This window comes from Podarcis cretensis (genome assembly GCF_951804945.1).
Source record: "Podarcis cretensis genome assembly, chromosome: 14".
Taxonomy (NCBI): domain Eukaryota; kingdom Metazoa; phylum Chordata; class Lepidosauria; order Squamata; family Lacertidae; genus Podarcis; species Podarcis cretensis.
This window is the reverse complement of record NC_137183.1, coordinates 53,632,617-53,658,736: the sequence shown is the minus strand read 5'-3', so window position 1 is coordinate 53,658,736 and position 26,120 is coordinate 53,632,617. Positions and strand designations below refer to the sequence as shown.

General features: G+C 44.5%; 1 protein-coding gene across 8 annotated transcripts in view; it reads right to left on the bottom strand.

The window, feature by feature from the left end:
- The window catches only part of SDK1 (sidekick cell adhesion molecule 1), a 659,529-nt gene that overhangs the window by 108,874 nt on the left and 524,535 nt on the right, over positions 1–26,120 (bottom strand). For all 8 annotated transcript variants that reach the window (XM_079953648.1, XM_079953647.1, XM_079953646.1 and 5 more), the window contains 3 exons: positions 13,532–13,641; positions 9,378–9,528; positions 7,089–7,326 (listed from right to left, as the gene is read on the bottom strand). In XM_079953648.1, the coding sequence (XP_079809774.1) occupies positions 7,089–7,326; positions 9,378–9,528; positions 13,532–13,641 (499 nt within the window). The remainder of the gene's footprint in view (positions 1–7,088; positions 7,327–9,377; positions 9,529–13,531; positions 13,642–26,120) is intronic.

Genomic DNA, 26,120 nt, shown 5'->3' with positions numbered 1-26,120 from the left:
CTGTGATCTGCTGAGCGGGTGGCGAGGGAAGTGAACGCTAACAGAGAATTCCAAGCACCCTCCACAAATTGCAGTTTTCTGGCTTCTTTGCAGATCTTCAGTGGCTACAGGCTACAGTGGTTATTTTCTACCTTCACTATTGCAGGCTGTATGCAAACATGAGACCAAATTGCAAACATGCGCTGGATTATGGAGAAAGCTAGAGAGTTCCAGAAAGACATTTACTTCTGCTTCATTGACTATGCAAAAGCCTTTGACTGTGCCGACCATGGCAAACTATGGCAAGTTCTTAAAGAAATGGGAGTGCCTGATCACCTCATCTGTCTTCTGAGAAATCTCTATGTGGGACAAGAAGCTACAGTTAGAACTGGATATGGAACAACTGATTGGTTCAAAATTGGGAAAGGAGTACGACAAGGCTGCATTTTGTCTCCCTGCTTATTTAACTTATATGCAGAATTCATCATGCGAAGGGCTGGGCTGGATGAATCCCTAGCCGGAATTAAGATTGCCGGAAGAAATATCAACAACCTCAGATATGCAGATGACACAACCTTGATGGCAGAAAGTGAGGAGGAATTAAAGAACTTTTTATTGAGGGCGAAAGAGGAGAGTGCAAAATATGGTCTGAAGCTCAACATCAAAAAAACGAAGATCATGGCTACTGGTCCCATCACCTCCTGGCAAATAGAAGGGGAAGAAATGGAGGCAGTGAGAGATTTTACTTTCTTGGGCTCCATGATCACTGCAGATGGTGACAGCAGCCACGAAATTAAAAGACGCCTGCTTCTTGGGAGAAGGGCAATGACAGGCCTAGACAGCATCTTGAGAAGTAGAGACATCACCTTGCCAACAAAGGTCCGTATAGTTAAAGCTATGGTTTACCCAGTAGTGATGTATGGAAGTGAGAGCTGGACCACAAAGAAAGCTGATCGTCAAAGAATTGATGCTTTTGAATTATGGTGCTGGAGGAGACTCTTGAGAGTCCCATGGACTGCAAGAAGATCAAACCTCTCCATTCTGAAGGAAATCAGCCCTGAGTGCTCACTGGAAGGACAGATTGTGAAGCTGAGGCTCCAGCAGTACTTTGGCCACCTCATGAGAAGAGAAGACTCCCTGGAGAAGACCCTGATGTTGGGAAAGATGGAGGGCACAAGGAGAAGGGGGCGACAGAGGACGAGATGGTTGGATAGTGTTTTCGAGGTTACCAGCATGAGTCTGACCAAGCTGCGGGGGGCAGTGGAGGACAGGAGTGCCTGGCGTTCTCTGGTCCATGGGGTCACGAAGAGTCGGACACGATTAAACGACTAAACAACAACAACAAATGCCTCTGAATATCAGCTGCTGGGATCTACAGGGATCTGGGATCGAACTGCTGCATTCAAGTTCTGTTGCAGGCATCTGGTTGGCCATTGTGAGAACACGATGCTGGACTAGATGGACCTATTCCAGCAGGCTCTCTTTAAGTTCTTTGGTTCTTAACTCCTTCTATTGCTCTTCCAGTGGAAGGAGTCCTAGAATATGACATAGTTCAAGTCAGAGTTGATAGGAACGCCACTGTATGAACAGAACCTTTTCATGGGTACTTCTTCTTCTTCTTTTTAATAAAAAAACACCTCCTCTATTTCACACCATAATTCATTTCTGATGCATGGTGTCCCTGCTGCCCTTATATGTACTGGCCCCCAGATAGCGCATATCCACAGCTACATAGTTGATAAAGTCAGCTATTAGATTATCACGGCCACATTCAGAGGCGAGGGTCAAGCTGTTCAGAGCTTTGTAAACTGATATTCAGGATGCAGCTCAGTTTGTGCACCGCAGTATTGCTTTGTGGCATGTAGGTTAGGAGAAAATGTGCAGAAGCCTACAGTTGTTCAGGAAGTCCCACACATATTATTTTTGTCTCTTGGCCTTGCTAGGGGACAAGACAGACTTCCCTCATTGCAACATCTCTAACAATTGTTGTGAGCAGCATGGGGGCAATCCACAGTCAGGGGGACTTGCTCTCTCTCTCCCCCGCCCCCATTCAAAATCCCACTTGAATGATCTCTAACATCTTTCCTGCCAAATGTGTTTATCCTCTGCTCCTTGACCACTCTCTCCCAGTTTCCAGATGCCCTTGCCCCTGCTTGCCCCAGCAATATATTCTGAACTGCCCATTTCTAGTAACCTGCTAAGCTGCAGCTTTTGATTCAAGGTGTAGTGGCAGCAGGGCTTTGAAGGCTGCCCATTAAAATATGGCCATGTGTCTAGCAGTTCCACCAATCTTTCAAGTGTGTTGCAAAAGTGTGTGCTTTTGCCCAAACACAAGCTCTGGAATAAGAGTAGCATATATAAACTGCAGCAGGCAATTAGGTTAATACCAGTAGATAAGCAACTACTCTATTCTCAACTTAAAAATGGAAAGCGTAATGCTGATGGTCAACAAAAGAGGCTTAAAGACTCTCCCAAGGAAAATCTTTAAAAATATAGTATAAACATCAACAATTGGGAATCACTGGCCTGCGAGCGCTCCAGTTGGAGAACAGCCTTTACCAAAGGTGTCATGGAGTTGGAAGACGCTCATACTCAGGACGAAAGGGAGAAACGCACTAAGAGGAAGGCATGCTTGGCAAAGCCTCACATGATCAACTCCTGCCCGGAAACCTTTGTCCCCACTGTGGAAGGACGTCCACAGTGAGTGGACTCACTCTTAAGACATGAAAGGCAATCTTACTCGGCTACGTGTGATTGCCAAAGATGCCATATTTGAAGCTCAGCTACCGCCAACCCAGGTGCCTGCAAGGACATTTTCCTTTTGAATAAAGGAATTATTGATTTTCCTAAGGCAGGAACCCCATATATTTACCCGGATTGCACCTGCAAATTTACTTTTTTCTGTTGTAACTCATCCTGAGGTCTATGTACAAAGGGCAGGATATAAATTGCTAAAAAATAATACATAAATATCCAGCTACCTGTAATCCCAAGTCCTGTCCTGAATGGGTTGGGTGACTAAATTGCTGATCTTCTTTCTGCCACTTCTCCTGCCATTCCTCAAATGAGAACCAGCAGCAATATCCCTCTCTAGCTTTCCTGAGACTAACAGCAAGCTCCAAACTGCAGTTATTAAGGGTTTTGGAAAGGAGATTCTTCCAGCCCTTCAAAAGCCACATTTTATTTCAACTGAAGAAAGGATCAAAGCTGGGGCTTCCCGTATGCAAGGCACACACGCTTGAACGAAGAAGACTCCTTTCCTTTGAAGAAGATGCAGATCTAGAGAGACTCGCCTCCTTTTTAAGACCAGCTATTGCCTGTCGCTGCTTAGACTGGCAAATATGCATAAAAAATGATGAGCTGCTCCTGGACAACTGGGTGCTGTGGGAACAGTTTTGTCTTGATAGCGTTGATTGTCTTTGCAATCCCTCAGAATCCAGAATGGGGGTGGGGGTGGTAGGGTTAGGATTATGGGCTCTTGCCTCCTTGAAGCATGTGATGTGACTGAACACTAAAGATCAGCTCATAATTTGTTTTCTTTTTTTTAAAAAAAATAGACGTATTAAGAATGTGGAGTTTGGCACATGGCAAAGTGGCCATATGGTTACTGCACATCTCACTGAAATCTATGGAATGCATGCCTGAGTAAATATGGTGGCCGTTGAGCACAATTAAATCTGATTAACTCCACAAACTCCTGCTTAAGTGGTTGGGGGACTGGCGTGCCCATAAACCTAGCTGTTTTCTACTGACCCCATAGAGATGCTTGAAACGGGTCATGTGGTGCTCTGATTATGTAAAATGGGTATCGGTGCATCACACTTATTTGTCATTGTCACCCTCACCAACTCTCCCTCGCTTCTGCATCCTGCCACGGCTCCTCTGGCTTTAATTGAACCCTTACCCCAGCACTAATGAAAATATGCAAATTTGGGGATGCTGAGCTGTTTATTACAAGAAAAAAGGCTGAAATCTTGTTTAAAGTGATAAATGGGACCCAGCCTTAACCATGCAGTAGCAATGGGCAGCCCCTCTATGATTATGGAGACAAATTGCAAACACAACCCTTGCTCATTGTGCAGGTTAGCGAAGACGGTGATTTACTTTCACTGTTGAATACTTAATTCAAGAAAGGTCACTCCGCTCAATTATTCACCCGCAGCAGAAAGGTAAATTACGTCGGATGCATGTGGGCTGGAGCTGAGAGAGAGGAGCTTTGCTTGAAGTTATCTAGATAACAGCTTAATAACTACCTTCCACAGATGCTAATGAACGAGCATTGCTTATCCCTCGTCTTGCTGCCGCTGGGCAGGAGTCCCAGAACCTTGCCTGGTGGAGATTTCTCCTTGCAAAACCTGGACCACCCAAGTAAGCACGTTCCCAGATTACAAGAGGTGAAATGTTTGCTGTTGAGAGATGTGCTGGCAGAGGTTGTAGAAAGCAAAATAATAGATGCATTTTGAAACCCATTTCTCTGTGCCCGCCCTCCCTGGCCGCCCAAAGGTTCTAATAACTAGTAGCTGAGGAAGTCAGTACCTGTCATTCCCTGAGCAAATTCTCTGCAGCTTGAGAGGGCTGCTAGCATGCAATGAGAAAGAAATTGATTTCATAATTAAAGGCTCCTACGAGGCTCTAGGTGGCCTCCTTTTCATCACCCTCCCAGTAAATCAGCAAAAATGGAATAGGGAGTTCTGCTGTCTCTTTGCACTGGGACTGAATGAATGATCCAATCACCTCCAATGTGGGCAAGAGGCAGAATGACTCACCCTCAGAGGAGACTACCCACTGCATCTATGAGTGAGTCACTGTTCTGGTCAGGATTCCTTACTGTTGAGGCCATCAAGCAAAGGTAATGATGTATCTGGGACCCAGAGGGATGATGCTGAACACAAGAAAATGGCCACAAGGTAACGAGTTCAGCTCAGTCCTCTGCACAAAATTCCTATCTCCTGTGCAGGAGTTTCATTTACAAATTTCAGGGCATCTTTTTTTTTCATGAATTTGTATGTATTGTATAGTTTTCGAAGAGCTTTGCTGGATCAGACCAAAGTCCACAATTGACAGTGATAAATCAAATGCCTCTGGGAAGCCTGCAAGCAGCAGCTGAGCACAGTCGCGCTCTCCTTACTTGCAATTGCCAGCAACTGGTATCAGGAGCCAACTGACTCTGACACTGGAGGTAAAACATAGCCATTGGCAGCCTTATCCTCCATGAATTTGTCTAATCCACATTTATTATTGATACCTCTAGTAAGGTTTTCAAATGGCTTTCAACAGCAGAGATACAAAGCTAAACTTTGTGCCTTAGTCTCTTGCACTCCAGGTTCCGTCTTATTGCCCCCTGGGCAAGAAGGAAGGTTGTGCCTTGGAGTGCCGCGTCTGCATCAGGGAGCTGCATATGACTTATGTAAAAGTGCCCTCAATGCATAAGCCTATTGCTAAGTTGCTGTGAGACTTTTATATACATATATATCCAAAGAAATGCAATAAATAAATAATAAATCCAATGTTGACCACAGCAAACTATGGCAAGTTCTTAAAGAAATGGGAGTGCCTGATCACCTCATCTGTCTCCTGAGAAATCTCTATATGGGACAAGAAGCTACAGTTAGAACTGGATATGGAACAACTGATTGGTTCAAAATTGGGAAAGGAGTACGGCAAGGCTGTATATTGTCTCCCTGCTTATTTAACTTATATGCAGAATTCATCATGCGAAAGGCTGGGCTGAATGAATCCCTAGCCGGAATTAAGATTGCTCGAAGAAATATCAACAACCTCAGATATGCAAATGACACAACCTTGATGGCAGAAAGTGAGGAGGAATTAAATAACCTTTTAATAAGGGTGAAAGAGGAGAGCGCAAAATATGTTCTGAAGCTCAACATCAAAAAAACGAAGATCATGGCCACTGGTCCCATCACCTCCTGGCAAATAGAAGGGGAAGAAATGGAGGCAGTGAGAGATTTTACTTTCTTGGGCTCCATGATCACTGCATATGGTGACAGCAGCCACAAAATTAAAAGACGCCTGCTTCTTGGGAGAAAAGCAATGACAAACCTAGACAGCATCTTAAAAAGCAGAGACATCACCTTGCCAACAAAGGTCCGTATAGTTAAAGCTATGGTTTTCCCAGTAGTGATGTATGGAATTTAGAGCTGGACCATAAAAAAGGCTGATTGCCGAAGAATTGATGCTTTTGAATTATGGTGCTGGAGGAGACTCTTGAGAGTCCCATGGACTGCAAGGAGATCAAACCTCTCCATTCTGAAGGAAATCAGCCCAGAGTGCTCACTGGAAGGACAGATCGTGAAGCTGAGGCTCCAATACTTTGGCCACCTCATGAGAAGAGAAGACTCCCTGGAAAAGACCCTGACAGAGGACGAGATGGGGATGACAGAGGACGAGATGGTTGGACATGTTCTCGAAGCTACCAGCATGAGTTTGACCAAACTGGGGAGGCAGTGGAAGACAGGAGTGCCTGGCGTGCTCTGGTCCAGGGGATCATGAAGAGTCGAACACGACTAAATGACTAAACAACAACAACAAATCCAATGTCAGCTTGCATTGGGCCCAGGCTACCTGAAAGATCATGTCTCCCTGTATGAACTTGCCTGGGTGCTAAGATCCTCAGATAAGCATCTTCTCTGAGTCCCATCAACACACTTAGTAGCCACACAAGAGACAGAGAGAATGCATTTTCTGTGGCTGCTCCCAGATGGTGAGATTCCCTTCCAAGGAAGAATAGACTGGCTCCCTTTTTTCCATCCCTCTGCCAGCAGGCTAAGACCCTCATTTTCAGACAGGTCTTTAGAAACTGAAGTGCAGACTGTGCTGACCACTGGGCTCTGTCAGGGCAAACTGTACTCTAATGCTGGTTCTAAGCGTGCTTTAATGTATTGTAACCATTGTTTACATGTCATCTAATTACTTTGTACTTCATAACGATGTCTTTAAACAGTGGGAGCAGCCAGGAATTCCAGCTTGGGAGAAAGGCAGGATATGAATACATTAAACAAGCCAGCAGCAGGCCAGTGTAAAATCAGAAGGAAAAGCAGATATCATTTTAGGAGTTTAGCGATCACCGAGAGTCGTCCCACACAACCTACCTGACTCCCGTGTGCGACCTCGCATCACCTCGCTCCAGGGTCCTGCCCCAATGGCGTTGAAAGCTTGGATCTGCAGCTCGTATTCTGTCCACTCCTCTAGATCCTCGATGGTGTGCTCCCTCTCCAACCGATCATTGATTACCTTTGTCAGTATAAGAGGCTGCACATCCACACACCAGTATTTGATCCTGTAACCCACTGACTCTGGGTTCCCATTGTACTGGGAGTCAGGCAATGGCTGGACATGGAGGAAAAGGGTGGCATGTTAGTGATGGGCAAGATGGAGGTTTAAAAGCGCAGGGTGTGGTCTTCTGTGACATTTGTTACCCACATTGGGTCAGATCTTTCAATTGGCACAAACAGGAGGAAACACCATATACTAACAGCCCTTTTATTCTCCAAGTATGGCTCCCGAGGGAGGTATCTGGAAGGTTTTGGTTTTTTAGGGGGGGTTGCAGGAATTTAGGGGGGAAACCCAAGAACACCCTAATGAGGAGTGAGAGTGCTCAGTGACCAAAGAATGCTGAATGTTCATTGACAGGCGGACACCGCCCCCCCTCCCAAAAGGAGCACATGAGGGAGAGGTGGAATGAAATGGAATATTCTGGACCAGGGAACACCTAGCTGGCTGGCTGGCACCTGAACAGGAACATGTCGCACTGTAATATTTTGTTCACTTGTGGACTGTGAACATTGAGCTTGGCACCAGTACAGTTGTACCTTGGATCTTGAATGACTTGGCTCCCGAACAAATTGGCTCCCAGACGATCGAAACCCGGAAGTGAGTGTTCCGGTTTTCAAATGTTATTTTGGAGGCTGAATGTCTGATGGGGCTCCTGCAGCTTCCTGCAGCCAATCAGAAGCCATGCTTGGGGTTTCCAATGTTTTGGAAGTCGAACGGACTTCCAGAACTGATTCCAACTGTATGCATTTAGGGCCTTGGTGTTAAGGCTGCAGTGGCCAGCCCTGGAGTGGATCAGTCATGTCCATATCTACTTCAGTGGAAGGGGAAGGATGGGAAGGGGAGCAGAAAACTCCTCTAATCCCAACCCTGCACAGGATCAGCTCAACATTGCCACAACTTGCAGGCGCTTTGCAAATAGGCAGATCTGTCTTTGCTCCTCAACTCAGGAAGCACAGAATATTCTCCTTTCTTCCTTCTTCCTTTTTTGTCTCATTGGCCCATAAATGAGGCTTTAATTCATGGGTGTAAAAATCTCCGGAGCTGATAGTTCTTTCTGGACCATTATCAGAGATGCACAAATGGCCAGCAACAATATTAATGCAGTTAATTGCAAAGTCACATGATACGCCCCTTTCATCTTTGCCTGCCTCGCTGGCTCCCTGCCCATTCATCCATCTTCTCTGCTTACAATAACTCCCCGCCTCTTTGACTGGGATCCAAAGAGCTACTTTCGACACACACCCAAAGCTTGGGTGCACCTGGCAGGATCTGCAGCTTGTTCTCCCCCTTGAGCAGCAAGCTCCCAAGACCAGATGCCAAATACAAGCAGACATTTATTCCCTGTTGTTATAGGAATGCCCTGATGACTTGGAGAATTCAAAGGGGTTCTGAGCATTCAGGAAACGTATGCATAGAACGTTTTCCTGATTGCCAGACGAGCTGCAGCAGTTCCCGTCTTACATAAGAACCTCTGGGAGCATCCACTGGGTACTGAGAAGATAACCAGGAAGAAATATCCTTGGGAAGGCTGTTTGGAGTGGAATAGCAGAGGAAACTGGAATAATTGAATGGATTTCAGTCAGATAGGCTGAGGGGTGGGTACAGCAGTCAAAGCCACATGATAAATTCATTTATCAATGGCCCTGCAATTTATCACCCGATTCCAGAGTTAATCACTTAGCTCTGCAATCTATCACATGGATATAACCTCCACATTGGCACTGTTTCCTTCTGTGTAGGGGAAAAAAAATCTCTTTGCAATTTCAGTAACTTAGGATGAAAGTGGCTACACAATGAACCAAATTTCATGGCATTTCTTCAGAAACACATCAACATAAACAAACAAGAGGCAGCATCTGGTCTATTCCAATTATATCACATTTATAATTCCTTGCTATGCTTTTATTGTTTGGTCCATTAGTGAGCACATCCTATTCTGGCATATAGCCAGAAATGTGGAGCTTCAGATATGACCGCAGCGCTTGGGAAAAAGGAAATAAATGGCTTTCTCTGCAAAAGTCATTTGTGAGTTTTGGACTCCTTGCCTAAGGGAAAAGTTTGAATGTTGTCCCTCCTCCTGCGCTGTCTTGTTACGATCAACTTACCACCCAGCGGACCCACAAGCTGGTCTCACTGGCTGTGCGCACAGTCACACTCCCTGGCGCAACGTCTGGCGGTGCCTGGAGAGTTTGGATGACGCGTGACGGCTGGCTGAGCGGACTTTGCCCGACCACATTCACCTGCCTCATCCTGAACCTGAAGGACACGGAGAGGAACAAACAGAAAGGAAGATGTAGAAGAGCCACGTAGGGTTGAAAACAGAACCTCTGGAAATCCTTCTTCATCAAACTGATTTTTTTAAAGTGACTAACAGCAGCATTGGTCAAAGATAAATGGCAGGTGACATATGTTCCTTGCTCTGCTACAACTGTGAGATTTTCAAGGGGCAAATAGATTCTTTTTGATCAGATAACTCAGACTGAAAGAATGATAATGACAGCCCACTGAGCAGGTCAAAAAACATATACTGGAAAGTGCAATATAAGAAAATGGCAGATTTCTTGTTTGGGCTTTCAAGTAATTACAGAAATTTTAGTTTCTAAAATTTCACTCCCAACATGCCACCAACTGCGGCCAAGGTTTGTTCTTGGCTTATGGTTTGTTGGAGCAAAACTAACCAGGATTCCTAGTTGGGATGACATGCTGAGCCAGAGGTCATGGTTTGTTTCCCCTCAGCACCTGAATATTTCCCTGTTTCATTCTTCATTATTTCATTCTTTATTACAGTTTCACACGAAGACCAAACAGCATCTAAAAATGAACAAGGGTGAGCTTGACTCTCAGCCTCCCTGATTAAAATTTGTTCTCCCCAATTAGAACCGGCCATCATTACCTAAAGCTTTAGTTGGTTAACCCACTGATTAAACCAATTAGAGGTTGCTTCCCTTCTCTTTGCAAATGTGGCTATCACATCAAGTTGAATCCAGAAAGAAGCAACCGTATCCTTAAATCCATTTAGGTTTGAGCAACTTTCTCTGGAATGAGTCCATTGCCAAAGACTTCCCTAATGATCCCTGCCCAAACACCACTGATGTGGAACAAATAGCTTGCCTTTGATGCAAGATTTCCAAATATGAACACTTGGATCAAAACCAATCCCATTTGTTCCAAATTATGACAGCAATCACTCCTCCTTGTGATGGCACCAGTTTTAGAAAAGGCATTAGAGGTGCATACGGCCATCATAACAAAAGAGACAGGAGATAATGTCCATTCAGGCTTCCTTGTGCTAACACGTTAGCTGCTCAACTTGTCCCTGCTGACTGCTGGCTTTCTGGCATTAAAAGACTGGGATTGAAGAAAGGTTGTGCGAGCTTGTGTAATGCCATTAGTCTATCTGCTCAGATCTCGTTAAGGAAGTGCATTAAAGGAAAATGCATTAAGCAAAACAACACCATTAATTTCCCAAACTCTGACAGGGCACAGTACAAAAGAAGCACATTTGACAAAGATGCAGTCTAAGTCCAATAATTAGTGCTTTCTATTCCCTCCCACCTTTTCATCATGTAGGAATGCTGTGCCAAGACCTGGCAAGATGATGGAGCTGATAAGCCCAAGTGGCATTTGGGAGACGCAACTCATTTCATCATCTTATGGACAGTCACACAATAGCTTCAGAGGGCTCAAAAGGATGGCGAATGTGAGGGAAGAAATTCAGTTTGGAGATCAATTTGCAAAAGCGTAATGGATGGATCAGAGCAGACTCTTACATTGGGTTAGCTAGTGTCGTATAATGGACTTCTCATCAAGCAATGCACCCAGGTAGCATTGCCAGCAGCTGTCCCCCTGCCTGCCCACCCTCCTGTCCTGCTCCTGTGTGGCAATCTGATACAGGGAAATGAAGCAGGAACAGCTTTTAAGTATGATAAGCAAGTAGGTCAGTCAGAGCTATTCCCCAGCATATTCCTTCATGCCTGTTCCCAGGTGACATTATTCAGTTGGTCTCATAAACATCCAAAAGTGCTGTTAACGCAATCTATGAAAAATTTCACCCAACTTCAACTCAAAGGCTGGGGCTACAGAGCCAAGGAAATGCATATGCATTACTGTAAAAGTAGCAAAGGTGTCGAGCTGGAATGAAATAAGCCAGAAAGAAAGGCTGTTTCTATTTTCTGGTGCTCGCTTGTTCCTTACAAAGAAGTGCTCCATTTTCCTCTACGGAGAACTCTCTCACCACTTCTGTCCCAACACTTATCTTTATCAGAAACATATATGAATGCAGCAGATGACTTATATAAATAACTGAATCTGGTCAAACATACACCAGGCCTATTTTCTGAATGGTGGGAACGTGACTCACGGAGCAACTGCTGCTAAAAACTCCTCCACTCAAGGATCTCAGAATGCTTTTAGGCAACAATGTTCTATTGTGAAGAGTACTTGCTAAAATAGCAACCTTACAGACCTTTGCCCTTGTTCCTCGCCATTTGATATAACTTATTTAGACCGAAATGCCTTGTCAAGAGGGACACATTAAGTTGATGCTGAGGAATAAGTACGAACAAGGGAAATGCTATCAGCAACCTTATTGCATTTGCAAATACTTTCCAGAGACTCTCTTAGATCAGAAACAACAAAAAAAGCCCATGGCACTTTAAGTCCTAACACATTTATTGTGAAATAAACAATGGTGGCTGAGAGGCAGGAGGTGAGAAGGGAAGTGAGGCTGATGAAAGTGCCACTGGTTGCCTGCTTTTGTGGTGCCACGCTAATATGCAGCTAACCTTCTATGTAATTTTTTTCCAAATGCCATTTTATATTGAAATACGTAATAATATAATTTTATATTGAAATGGTGAGGTTATTTAAAAGTAAATGCGCTGGAGTGTTTGATTTGCATTTATCTGTGTACCTGGTGAAAGTGCAGCCTGCCTTTTGATGTAAAGACATTTCCAGGACAAAAATTAAGGCAAAAACAAATATACCGTATTTTTCGCCCCATAGGATGCACCGCCCCATAGGACGCACCTAGGGTTTTTTTTTGGGGGGGGAATAAAGAAATTTTCCCCCCCAGGCACGAGGCTGGTGCAGGGGAAGCCCGAGCTCCCCCCGACCCCAGCCCCGAGAACAGCCTGCTATCCGCCTAGGCCTAGGAAGTCACCCCAGTCTCCCCAGGCTTGTGGAGAGCTGCGCAAAGCCCAGGCGCGCTCGTCAGCACGCCCCAGGCTTTGGAATGCAGGCAGCTCTGCGCAACCCTTCAGATACCGGCGCGACTTCACACCAGGCTCCCTAGGGTTGCACAGAGCTGTGCGAAGCCTGGGACTGCAGGCAGCTCTGAGCAACCCTCGGGAGACTGGCGCGAAGTCGCGCCGGTTTCCCAAGGGTTGCGCAGAGCTGCCTGAAGCCTGCATTCATTTTTGGAGGGGAAAAAGTGCGTCCTATAGGGCGAAAAATACGGTAGTAAACAAGAGATTAAAAAGCAGCAACAATAAACAAAGCAGCAGTTTAAAAGTGTTTCCACCCCAGTTTTGCACCAAAGCTTTTGCTTGTTTTTTTTTTTTTTACCAAAGTCTGGGAATAATGCCTCTCAGGCACCAACCAGACCCAGACCTGCTTAGCTTCAGAAAAGTTATTGCTCCTTAAATCTGCATTTCTGGGGCAGCTTCACAGGCTAAGGAGGTGGAATTTTCAAATATAGTCAAAGAAGGGCAGGCAGAATTGTTAAATTAAATTAGGAGTGGGATGTCCCTCTTATTGACGGCACTTGACATTGATGGGAGTCTTCTTTGGTTCTGCAACACCCCTGAATTCATTTAAGTAGAATGATGGGGTTGGGGTGAGAAGAAAAGAGAAGTGAGTTATACTGACTTCAGCCACTGAATCAAGCCAAAGTGATATAATGAGCATTCAGCCAATTTCAGTTCAGCTTCCCCACAAACGAAACAAGATCAATTTTAATTGAACTGGTGCAACTTTTAGTCTAGACAAAATCTGCATCAGGTATGTGTTCAGTTATTCAACGGCACTATTTAGCAGTGCACTTTACATACCTTGCTCCCATTGCCAGATTGATTAATTATTTTGCTACGTGAAGGTGACAATTAAAATGCATCAAGTGGGGTTGTTGAAGTGCAAACGCTTTCAAGGTGTAAATTTTCCTCCATCATTCCTCCCACCAGCTGCTTGCAGGCTGGGAAGCTGCCCCTCGCTGACACTTGGTAGCATGTTGGCGCAGCAATTAATTACTTGCTGTTCTCACCTGTAATGAGTATAAGGCGTGAGGTTTGGGATCTCCAGCATCTGAGCATCTGATTCTTTCTCCACTTCGCACAAAGTTATCCATTCCTCTTCCTCTCCTATAACACCAACCTGTGGAGAGGATGGGAAGTTATTTTTTCCTTTGTCATTTAGACAACATTGCACTTGCGAAATGTTCCTTGGAATATAGTCAGACATGCCCTTTTTCTTTTCAATGGAGAGAATCACACATTAGTTCCCTGTCTACCCCTTCACCTCCCCTTCCTCTGTTATTTCCCCTGAGTTGAATTATAATTTGTATGATCTTTGGGGGTAGGACCTCTATTTAGTGCCATGAACACTGAGAGCACTAGGTTAGGTAAGTAGGTCAGGCTGAAAGTGAGTGACTGGCTCACCCAGTAAGCTTTATGGCCAAGTGAATCCTGATACCTTGCAGGTCCTAATCCAATGCTCTAACTATTACCCCACACTGATATTAGAATCCTTGACCTCTGTGCCCACTGTAGTGGGGAACAAAGACCTGCCATTCCCATTTCCCTGATCAAGACTTTTCGACCATCATTTTCAAGGCATGTTGCAAGTACAAACAAATTGCAAAACCAAAAAACGTTTGTTGGCTAAAAAATGGGAAGAGGGCACCAAACTGAACAGCTGAGGGAGGAGAAACCCAGCACAAATTAAGTGACCCTGAAGTCTCAGGCAAACAAAACTCCTAAAAATGGGTGCCAGGTGGATAAGGCACTGCAAAGCCAAGGCACCCCAACTGAGGATTCATGGCTTCTGAGAGAAGGGCCTCTCCAGATGGTATCCGCCAAGAGGCCATCTTGCACAGGAGCAAGCAGTCCTTTGCAGGCAAAGTAGTTATCCCACCGCCCCTTGCAGTATTCCTTTAAAAGGACACAAAACTCATGGTTACACTCCCCTTGTGAACTGCTGGCTTTCACACAACCCAGGGGAGCCATCAGTAACAATGCTTGATGGTACCACAAGCCCAGTAAGTGGTAGTTCGAGCAGGAAACCAAGCATCGGTTTTTGCAGACAGAAAAAGATCCATAATCCACACAAGATCAATGATGATGGTGGAGATCCAACCCAGAGGTTGATTTCTTGTTATGAGATATGGGATAACATGGAACATTCTGACTTCCAGCATGGGCTGTTGTTTCAAGGCGCCTCTCACCAGGGAGTAACTCACAAAAACTCAAGGAGTCAGTAATGTTTTATGACTACATGCAAAGCCATATTAAATGTCAAGATTATCCAGTCCACGAGGGACTTTGGGTTCTTAGCATTTAGCTTATTTTCTTCACACATTACATTATTTTATGAAACCATCCCTGGGCTATAAGTGCAACTGTGTTCCCACCCCTGATTTTGCAACTGTCAAATTTCATATAAATTTCCATAGTAAACTTTGCAAAAACATGCATTTTATTTGTTCATGGTAGCATAATTTCTTTTCTTCTCTTTTTGTTATCTTGTTTGTACTGTTCATATGTTTTGAGTGCCCTGGAAGAAGGATTTTTCTAGAATACACTGGGTATACAGTAAACCACATTTCTAGCACTGGAAATATAGAAGAGGACTCGCAGAAAAACAGAGGTAGGTCAGAAAAGTAGGTAGATCCAGGGTGCCTATCCTTGCCTGTTGAACAAATAAAAAATAAAAATGCCCACATGCTTCTAGCTGAGAGGGCTAGAATCTTTAAAAATAAAAAATAACTCAAACACTCGGGAGTTTGCTTCAGTGTCTGGAAGCTACATTGGACACTACCTCCTGCACTTTGCAGAGTGAAATTTTTTTTTGCATCCATTTCCAGAGCTCAGGGATATTGGAGGATCATGCTTCTGTGCAAAGATCTGAAATGGAACAAAAGCCGAAGAACAAAGGAGCTTTAGATATCCCTGCTGGCTAAGCAGCTTGGAGACTATGCGGCGCTTTGTATTAATTAGCCACTGTAAGTGGCCAACAGCCAGCTCAGCAAAGCCCATCTGCAAGAACTGCGCCAGCAGGGTCAGAGCGCTAATAGGGATTTGAAGCATTTCTTCCCCCATGGCACCTTTAGGGGAGAGGGCTGGGCACTCTTAAAGAGGAAGAGATGGGAAAGAAGGCAGCAATGGCCGAGATCTTAAAACAGCGGGAAGGATACAGCAGGCTAAAAAATTTACAGCAATAAACAGTTGCCGCCAACTTATTGCAGCAACAACACATTCGCAAAAAAACAAACCCCACAGCGATCCTCCCACAGTTAAGAAAATGGGTCCGGAAAGTGACATGCAGCTTGAATTTCCACTGCTAAATTGAAAGCCATTTTCTACAGATGCAGGTAGGGCATCCCCCTGATGAAAGCCCTATTTGACAGGCATTGGCAATTAGAGTGGTGAGCACATTCGGTTTCGTAAGAGGAGTGCCACTCAGAGCTGTTTTGGGTCTAGGTCTCTTTGGCTCCCTTTGCCCATCTTTCTCGTCATCATGACAATTATTTCAATCTTTAGCTGAAGCTCCACCTTAACTAATTAAATTGAAATCTTTAGCTGAAGCTCCACCTTAACTAATTAAATTGAAACCCACCTTTCATTCAGATGATCCTTGAGGTAGCTTGCAACAGATGGCAATGATATAGAATGCAATAATACAGAATGAAGAAACAACAGACATTTGCAGGCCTTAAGAGTCTACAGCTCTGCAGTCCCAGGGCAACTTGCTGCTAGAGCAGTTCTTTCTGCCAGGGAGGGGACAAAATGAAAGGCTGCCCATCTCCCTGCTGTGCTCTTCCTACTGCAATCCACAAAAATCAACGAGGTACCTGGGAAATCCACGATGAGAAAGAAAGATGGGAAGCTACCTTGTACTGAGTCAGACCATTGATCCATCTATCTCAGCAAAGGGGACAGGTGGCTTTCTGTTCTGGTTCTACCTGGGGACGCCAGAGATCAGGAGCAGGAATACGTCACAGAAAAGGAGTGCAACCCCACAGTGGCCCTTAGTGGCTGTGGGGAAGCCCCAATGTCCTTCATGTCCTTCTATGTGTGCCTCCTCCTCAAGAGGTCTGGAGGGTGGCAACACGAGAATGGGGCCTTCTGTGCAGTGCCTCCCCGCCTGTGGAATGCTGTCCCCAGGGAAGTACGCCTGGGGCCTTCGTTATACACCTTTAGGTGCCAGGCAAAAAACGTTCCATTTTTAATCAGGCCTTTGGTTGTTTTGATTGACATTTTATGTCCTTTTGAAACGTGTTTTTTTTTTGTGGGTGGTGGGTGGTGAGTGGGTATTGCTATATTGTGGTTTAATGTTTTGATTTTGTTCTGCGAACTGCCCCGAGACCTCTGGGTATAGGGCAGTATATAAATTCAATAAATAAGTGAAGAAAAATAAAATGACAGAAAGGTGGGCTAGAAATGGAATAATGCAAAGATAAACGCAATAGACTGTCAGGGCTCAGGTCAGGTGTAGGGCAGCAAAAAACTCCAAAAAAACAGATCTCCAGAGCTTAGTAAAGTTAACTCTTTCTTCAAAGTGAAACAGAAGCACTCTGGTCTAGTGGTCCCTGTTGGTTTCTGCTCTCTTCACTGTGCAGCGAAAGGCTTGTCACAAGACAATGTTTACATTCCACAGACAGCATTGCTGTTGTGTTTCCCACGGGAAAGGGAAGCTGGATGTGACGTACACTGGTTTCCTGTATTTCACTGTTCACACAGTGTGATTCTCTCCGTGCTTCAGAGGAGAGAGGATGCCTTTTTCTGCTCCGGCAGAGTAAAGATGTTTTTCTGTAATCTACCAGCTTTGAAATGTAAATAAAGCAATATAGAGCATGTTGGCACGTATTCCTCATCATTCCGCTGTGCACTTGGAAACTGCTACAAATCAACATTTTGGTTATGGGCCCAGAAGAAAGACGCAGTCATCTGATGCCAGCAAAAGGATCGGAATGCAAAGGGACGGATCGGACGGTATCTGCGCGTCAAGATGATTGATGAGGTATGTGCTACTGCTCCGGGCAGCCTGCCAGCATCTAATTAATGGCTTTATGGCTGGACTTTGAGCTTTTAAAGCCGTTTGCCGGACACAGGCAACGGATCAAAGGAACAGCTCCTATGCTGGGGAAATCGAAAGTAACAGTGACGCAGCATGATTTAGGGCAGCAGAGAGAAAGCACTTTTGAACTTGCCTTTGGAATGAGGCTTGAAGCAGCAGAGACGCAGCTTGTATAAAGCAGCTTGTTTAAAGCAGCAGAGATGACGCAGAAGGCTAATGCCAGAGTCATGATGGCCCTTCAGGATGCTTGTGGGATTCCCAAGCTCAATAAGAAAAATTATGTGGACTGGGTTCTCTATGCAGAGGCTATTCTGTGGAAAGAGGGTCTGTTTGAAGTTATTACAGACACCCCCCCAGCTCCAATTACAGATGCATGGAAAGCTAAAGATTCCAAAGCAAGGGGAACTCTTACATTGATAGTATCCCCAGAAGAGCTCTGTCTATTGCGTGATAAGACCTCAGCCAGAGAAATTTGGCACGCTTTGAGAGAGGCTCACTTGAGGACAGAAGCTGGAACTACTATGTTTTATTTTAACAAGCTGCATAATATGGCTCTTGCTGAAGGTGGAGATGTGCGTACACATCTGATGGAGATGCAGAATCTGAGACATGAGCTGCAACAGAGAGGACTCAACTTTCCAGAGGCTGTGTATTCCTTCATGATACTACAATCTTTGGGTTCAGGTTGGGAGTCTGTTGCGACTCAGATTGCTGTACAGCCTACCGCACAGCTGACAGTGGATTATGTCACTGCCGTGATTCAGAATGAAGCAGATCGCCGGGGTGCTGGCTGCATGGGAAAGGGGGAGTCTTCACAGACGTCATCCCAGAGTGCAGTGGAACCACCAGATGGCGCCAAAGCTTTGAAGGCAGTGAAATGCTACTCGTGTGGACGTCTAGGCCATATGAAGAGGGAATGCAAATATCCCAGGGCCAAGACAGAGCAGCGCAGCGAAAGCTCATCGCGTGGAAAAGGCCAGAGCAAAGGCAAAGGTCCGGTGTCCAGGACAACGCAGCCCAAAGCAATGGTCTCACGCTTCACTCCAAAAGTTGCAGAGGTCCAGAAGACGTCTAGATCTTTCTTCGTTGTTGATTCAGCGGCAACCCACCACATGTGCAACGATAAGCGACTGTTCGTGTCTTTTACACCGCAGGAAGGTGCGATTCACCAAGCGGATGACCACACAATTCCCAGTAAAGGCTACGGAACTGTTGTTCTTCACAGTTTGGACTTATCGATACAGAATGTACTTTATGTGCCAGATGCCAAACATAATCTGCTCAGCGTTGGACAGCTGAATGAGCGGAACATTGACGTTTCCTTTAAGAACAAAAGGTGCATCATCACAAAGAAAAATGATTATGTATTGTATGCTGAATATGTTGATCGTTTATATGTTTTGTATTATGATGATGTTGTGCAGGATGACACTTGTTGCATTGCAGGTTCTAACAAAAGTTTGCATGCAGAATGTATTCATGATTTTCATCGAAAATTTGGTCATTTGAATTTTGAGGCAGTATCTAAAATGCCTGCCTTGGTTGAAGGTATGACTATTAAACCCTGCAGGTACCACATGAAGTGCAAGGCATGCGCAGCAAACAAGGTGAAAATGGCTGCGAAAGGTAAGGTGTCTAGTAGGCAAGCTACCGAACCATACCAAATTATTCATGCTGATTTGGTTGGACCACTAGCGCCCTCTTTGGGAGGAAATAGGTACTTCATGGTTCTCATTGATGCATTTTCCAGGTATATTCATGTGTACAATCTCAAGCAGAAATCAGAGGCTTTTCCTAGGTTCAAGGAATTCTGTGCTTGGTTGGAAAATGTGCATGGTAAGAAGGTAAAGACTCTTTTCACTGATCGCGGGGGAGAATTCACTTCTCAGCAGTTTGAAGCTTTTCTGACTGAGAAAGGAATTCAACACGATTTGTCTAGTCCTCGCTCGCCATGGCAGAATGGGCTTGCGGAACGAGCAAATCAGACGTTGCTTCAAGGGTTAAAAACCTTGCTGCATGATGCAAATCTTCCAGAGAGTTATTGGGCCGAAGCTCTCTCATGTTTCACTTACAGTTATAATCGCAGGTTATCTTCAGCGATTGGTTGTACCCCCTATGAGAAGATGTTTGGCAAGAAGCCATACATCAAACACATGAGAATTTTTGGTTCTGACATGTGGGTTCACTCACCACAAAACTCCAAGTTAGACAAGCGTGGTTTGCATGGTATCTTTCTAGGTTATGAAAAAGGTTCTTACAGAATAAGGATGACTGACTCTAAGACTATTAAGCTCACAAGAAGTGTTGAGTACAATGCCAAGTGGGGGGAGAATGTGGGAATTTTCCAATGTTACCCTGATGACAGTGATGAGACTGAGAATAGTCAAATGCAACCACAGCAACCCACACCCACTGATGAAAGTACTGATTCTGAGTCTGAAACTGAATCAGGTGATTCAGAGGATTTCAAGAGTGCGAAAGCCTCTATGCGACCCTCTGAAAGTTCTGATCAGGAATTGGAGGAACCATTGTTCACAATAGGTCGTTTTTCTCCTAAGAAGGAAGAGGAGAGTGTTGAAGACTTAAGGCTAATTCGCAGGTCACAAAGAGCCACAAAAGGCAGACCTCCAAAGAGATTTGCTGATGAGTTTGCTAAGATAGCAGTAACAGCTGTTAAAAACTCCAAGAAGGTATTTGAACCTTCAAATTTCCAAGAAATCCAGGATTTGGATTCAAAGGAAGCTGAACCATGGTTAAATGCCATGAAAGCTGAGCTTGATTCCTTGGAAAGGAACAAAACATGGGAACTTGTTCCAGTAGTTCCAGGAATGAAACTGCTTGGAAGCAAATGGGTCTTCAAAGCGAAGACTGATCAAAATGGCAAGATAGTCAGACACAAAGCCAGATTGGTAGCCAGAGGTTTTGCACAAGTACCAGGTGAAGACTATCACGAGACCTACTCACCCACAGTGAGGTATGAGAGCATTAGGCTTATGCTCAAGCTAGCTGCAGAGGAGAATTTACACATTAGTCACCATGATGTGAATACAGCTGTTCTGTACGGATCTCTAGATGAATCACTTTATATGCTTCCACCTGATGGCGTACAGGTAAAACAGGGATTTGTTTGTGCTCTGAAAAAGTCCCTTTATGGTCTCAAACAAAGTGCATGGTGTTGGCACACAAAACTCACTGAAGTATTGTTTTCTCTAGGTTTTAAGCAAGGGAAAGCTGATCCATGTGTATTTGTCAAAGAGGAGGGGCAAAAGAAACTGTATTGTTTGTTTTATGTTGATGATTTATTATTCTTTTGGAAAGATGTCACAATGTACAATAACGCCCTAGCTCAACTGAAAGAACACTTTGACATGAAAGATCTTGGTGAGGTAAACAACTACCTATCTCTGGAAATAGAGAGAGATCAAGATGGTAACATTCTAGTACACCAGTCACGGAAAATTGCTGATGTGTTAGGCAAACTAAACCTGATGGATGCTAACCCTGTAGACACACCGATGACAACAGGTTATCAGGTAGATGACACTGAAGAAGCATTTTCTGACACTACACTGTACAGAAGTGTGCTAGGCAAGCTAAACTTCATTGCCAGATGTTCAAGACCAGACATTGCTGTTAGCTGTAATTTGCTAAGCAGACAAGTCAACAATCCTACTGTTAAGGATTGGAAAGCTCTGAAACGCATAGCGCGGTATTTGAAAGGCACTATGCATTACAGACTGAGATTTAACAATCAGAAGTCTGGTGGTCTTGAGATATTTGCAGATGCAAGTTTTGGAAGTGACACAACAGACAGGAAAAGTACGTCTGGAGTTTGCTATATGTACAATCAGGCTCTATTTGATTGGTCATGCAAGAAGCAAACAACAGTTAGCTTAAGTACTTGTGAAGCTGAACTGAATGCACTGTCTTATTCACTTAAGGATTGTGAATGGTTGTTACAATTGTGCAAAGACATGAAAATTCCTGTCAAATGTCCAATCCAGGTTTACCAGGACAACAAAGCATGTTTGGCTTTGCTGAATTCTGAAGGTTGTAAGCAAAGCACGAAGCACTTGCAATTGAAGTTGCAACATGCTAGGGAAAGTATTCAGAAGGGACTCGTAACGGTGTCCTATATGCCAGGTGATGAAATTCCTGCTGATGTATTGTCCAAGATTGTATCAAGGGATCAACACTGTACCTATGTGCAGAAGTTGGGTTTGTACTGATATTGTACGAACACGCTGCCCAGTGGTGTTCACAGAAAGGGGGAGGATGTTGGTTTCTGCTCTCTTCACTGTGCAGCGAAAGGCTTGTCACAAGACAATGTTTACATTCCACAGACAGCATTGCTGTTGTGTTTCCCACGGGAAAGGGAAGCTGGATGTGACGTACACTGGTTTCCTGTATTTCACTGTTCACACAGTGTGATTCTCTCCGTGCTTCAGAGGAGAGAGGATGCCTTTTTCTGCTCCGGCAGAGTAAAGATGTTTTTCTGTAATCTACCAGCTTTGAAATGTAAATAAAGCAATATAGAGCATGTTGGCACGTATTCCTCATCATTCCACTGTGCACTTGGAAACTGCTACAAATCAACAGTCCCAGCAACCCTTCTCTGCAGATCTTGCCTGGAGGAGGCAGGAGTGGGGACTGAATGCCTTGCCTTCTCATTACCTACTCATGCTACTCCTTCCCTGGGTCTTTCCCAAGCAGTCTCAAACTATGCCTGCGGACAACTGATTTCAGCCCACTTCATTTCCCTGTGTGCCCTGGGAGACAAAGGGGATGGGGAGAAGCCTGGCTTCTGCAGCAGGAGGGGGAGACTCCTGGGCTTCAGTGTTCTGGCCCCACACCTATCCAGACCCCTCTTCTGCCTCAGAGTCTGAACTGTCCTCTGCCCTGACTCTTCCTGCTCACTAAACCCTGTTACCTTCTCTGCATATGACCCTTCCTCCTCCCAATCTGCTCCCCCCCCCCTTCTCCCTCTGACCACTCTCTGTCATCCCACCACCAATCCCCTGGCTCTGAGCCGACTTCCCAGGGGGCTCCCTTGGGGGTTTCCCCACTGCCGCCTCCCACCAATCCTCTGCATCCAGCCAGTCCGTGGTATAGACTATCGGTGTCCATTGTATTTTTCAAAGTAATATAAAAGAAATCAAAAAGCAGGAAAATAAAAGAGAAGGCCCCATGCAGTGAGGAGCTTACAGTAGGAAATGGGGAGGTGAGCAGCTTTCTGAACGTTACTCTTTAAACAATTTACACTCATGGAGCAACAAATGGGCAAGCACCAAGAAAGGATGTCCCGAGTGAGTCTTCAAGCCAGAGCACAGCTTTCAATCATTAAAGAAGATGATTGGTAAGGTCTCAGAGGGGACGGCTGACTCAGGTTACGCCTGGCATATGAGAAGATTCCTCCTTGAAAAGCCAGCTGGATGACAGGTGGCCTGCTACCTGCTTGGGGGCCTGGGAGGCCATAGATAGAATGGCTGCAGTCCAGAGACAATAATTATATCTCTCTCTTGCCTGGAAATTGCTGAACATTGTTTTATAATGGAGACAAGGGGCGGGGGGGGGGGGGGGGGGGGAGAAAACACAACCGAGCACTTTGCCTTCTCTCAGTAGAAATAGCAAGCAAGAATCCAGAACAGAGCTAAATCGGTTTCCCAGTTGTGGAGGAACTCACTGCCCAATAGACATGGAGAGTTAGTAGAGGCTTAGGATGGGCTCCTGGGTGTTTCCCACCAGGTCCCTGAGAAGCCTCATCTTTTTTTTAAGGGGTAGCATCTCAGCTCCTTTCTTCCCACAGAAGCAAAGGGCTCTCCAGCTCTACTGCAAAGTGCTCTATAGCTAGGCTGTACCAGGAGATGCTCAGATATCTGGAGGATGGTTCATTGGTGTTTGTGGACTGCAGCAGAAGTGAGCATAGGAAGAAACCATCTCACCCCATGCCATCTGTATATTTCATTCTCCCAGAAACCCAAGGCGTAACTCCATGTTGCATGGGAATTCCATGAGCAGGAAGATAGATGGGATGCTGCCTCAGTATGAGTCAGAAAAACGGTCCATCTAGCTCAGTATTTTCTATGTTAATTAGGAGCAGCTCAGGGTTTCAAAAGCAAAAGGGGTGATCCTTCCCATTCCTACAGGGAGATGCCAGAGATTGGGAGAAGGAACACTTTGCTTGTGTACCCCACCCACTAGCCACAGACTTCACCTACAAACCCCCCCCCCAAAGTTCAGCTGTGAGCTATATTGCCTTAATTAAAGGCTAATAAAGCCCTGGTCCTTTCATCCCACAGCCCTTACGTTGGATGGGATAGAAATGTAATAAGCAATTAAACCCTTGCCTACAAGCATAATTGATTCAATACACCAATCTGGCAAAAATATTGTGTGCATTTCAAATACCTCTCCGCTAAGGCTGACAAAATCTTATTTAGAAAGTAACAAAAAGGAGGTATTGAAGTATAAGGTGCAAGGCCTAATCCTATCATCCATTTCGGCATGTATTCATATTCGAGGTTTGTGATCTCAAAATTCTCCTAACACAATCTCATGCCAAATGGACATTCCTGAAAATAAATGTTTAGCTTATGGCAAGACCCACAATATCTAATACATTTCTCAAGCACAGAGAGATCAAATATAAGGTATGAGCATTGCTTTCTTAGCCTCAATAACCGCAGCCTTACATCAAGATCTTTATAAAAATCAATGAGAAGTTTCATGTAAGCCAAAAGCATTTTCTCCCCAAGAAAACTTATAAAGACATTCCTTTTACACCAGATGTGTGAAACCTCACTTGAATCTGAAGTAATTGGTGCTCACAATACGGTAAATCGACCTTGAAAAATTCAGCTTGCCCACTTGTGTCTGCATTGGTAAATTTTCATGACAGTTTTGCAAGGGCGCAGTAAATGTCCAAGAGAACACCCTTATATATTCTCCCCAGTCTGCTTGGCTTATGAACGGCATTTCCAATCTGTCTTGATCATCAATTCTTTGACGAGGATGGGATGGGAAAGGAATAAAGTTTAAAGTCAAGACAACTTTGGTAGGGAGGCAATATCCATGATGGCCAACGAGAATGGAAAGGGCAATGCAAGGAAGTCAATATCACTTTTTTATTGGAACCATTTCTCTTGGTGAGCATACGAGTTTTCGAGCTGCACAAAACTTTTCCTGTAAATGAATAAAGAAGTTTTAAGATAAACTCTATGACAAGGTTGCAGTTGACCTGTTTAGACTACAATCCCATGCAGGATTAATTGGGCATAAGCGCCATTGAACCCACTGCGGCTTATTTATGAGAAAACATGCGGATGATTTTCCTGTTCATTTCATATATGAACTCCAAAAAAGTGATAGTTTGCGCTCTCCTATCTTCATCAGAAACAAGTTCTACAGTATTATGATCCAAAGTATTATTATTATTATTATTATTATTATTATTATTATTATTATTATTTTACTTGGCATAATCAGAGTCTTTTTGATCAGAGGTTTGATGGCCCAGAAACTTGCAAGTATTTTAATGAATTGCTTCAAAATATGCAACACATCTGACTACCATGTAGGCAAAAGTGTGCAAGCCATATACGGCTTTCATGCCCAAGTGAGGATCTGATGGGAAGACTGGCTGTTGCCTCCCAGCACGGTTAGGCAGAACGTAAGACATATATTCACAAGCAGTGAATGAGGTGGACATGCAGCTTTCATACATTTTCCTATGAGAAAGTGTGAAGCAAACTGGACCGGTTTGATGTGGCCCTAAGGCCTAGACTTGATACAGAGGTGAAGTTGCCTTTGGCAACTCTCTGATACCAAGGCGCTGAAATCAGTTTTGGTGCAGAAATAGAAAAACTTCTCTAGGAGTCACACAAAACCAAGTGCTTGGAGAGAGGGACTATGGCCTGTCACTCAGCTCAGATATGAATGCAGACTCTCAGTGAAAATCTGTAACTTTTCAAGTACAGGCAAATTTGAGACAGCATGTGGCAAAGTCAAGACCAAGCTCAGCATGGATGGGACCCAAGACTCCATGTTACTGCCAAACCCCTTGAAGCATATCCTGACCCTGCCAAGAACTGAAATGATAAGCAGTCTGTGAGGGTTTTGGTGGGATGTGCAAGATAAGAAAGCCCCTGAGAGTTAAAAGATTTTAAAAGAAAAATGATTCCAGCCAAAGTTAATTAAATACCCGAATGAAAAGTAAGAGTCGCCTCTTTTCTTTCCCAAAGACAAATGGTAATATGAAAGGTGGGAAATGTTTCCCAAGCAAGAAATGGTGATCAGCTCCTCGTCACTTTCAATGGGAACACAATGTTTCTCCATTGTTACCCAGGCACCCTGTGTTCAGCAATAGTTCAGGCTATGTCACTGTTTTCATTATAGAGGTTTATAACTCAGTCATTTGAAATCGCTTTGGGATGAAATTTGGTACACAGCCTGTCAGCCCGGATGCAATTTTTTCCCTCTTACAAAAGAGTACTTAAATCGATTCAGCTGTTTTTGATTTAAAGATCGGCAAAAGCATAAAATTGTCAGAGTCTCGGGCA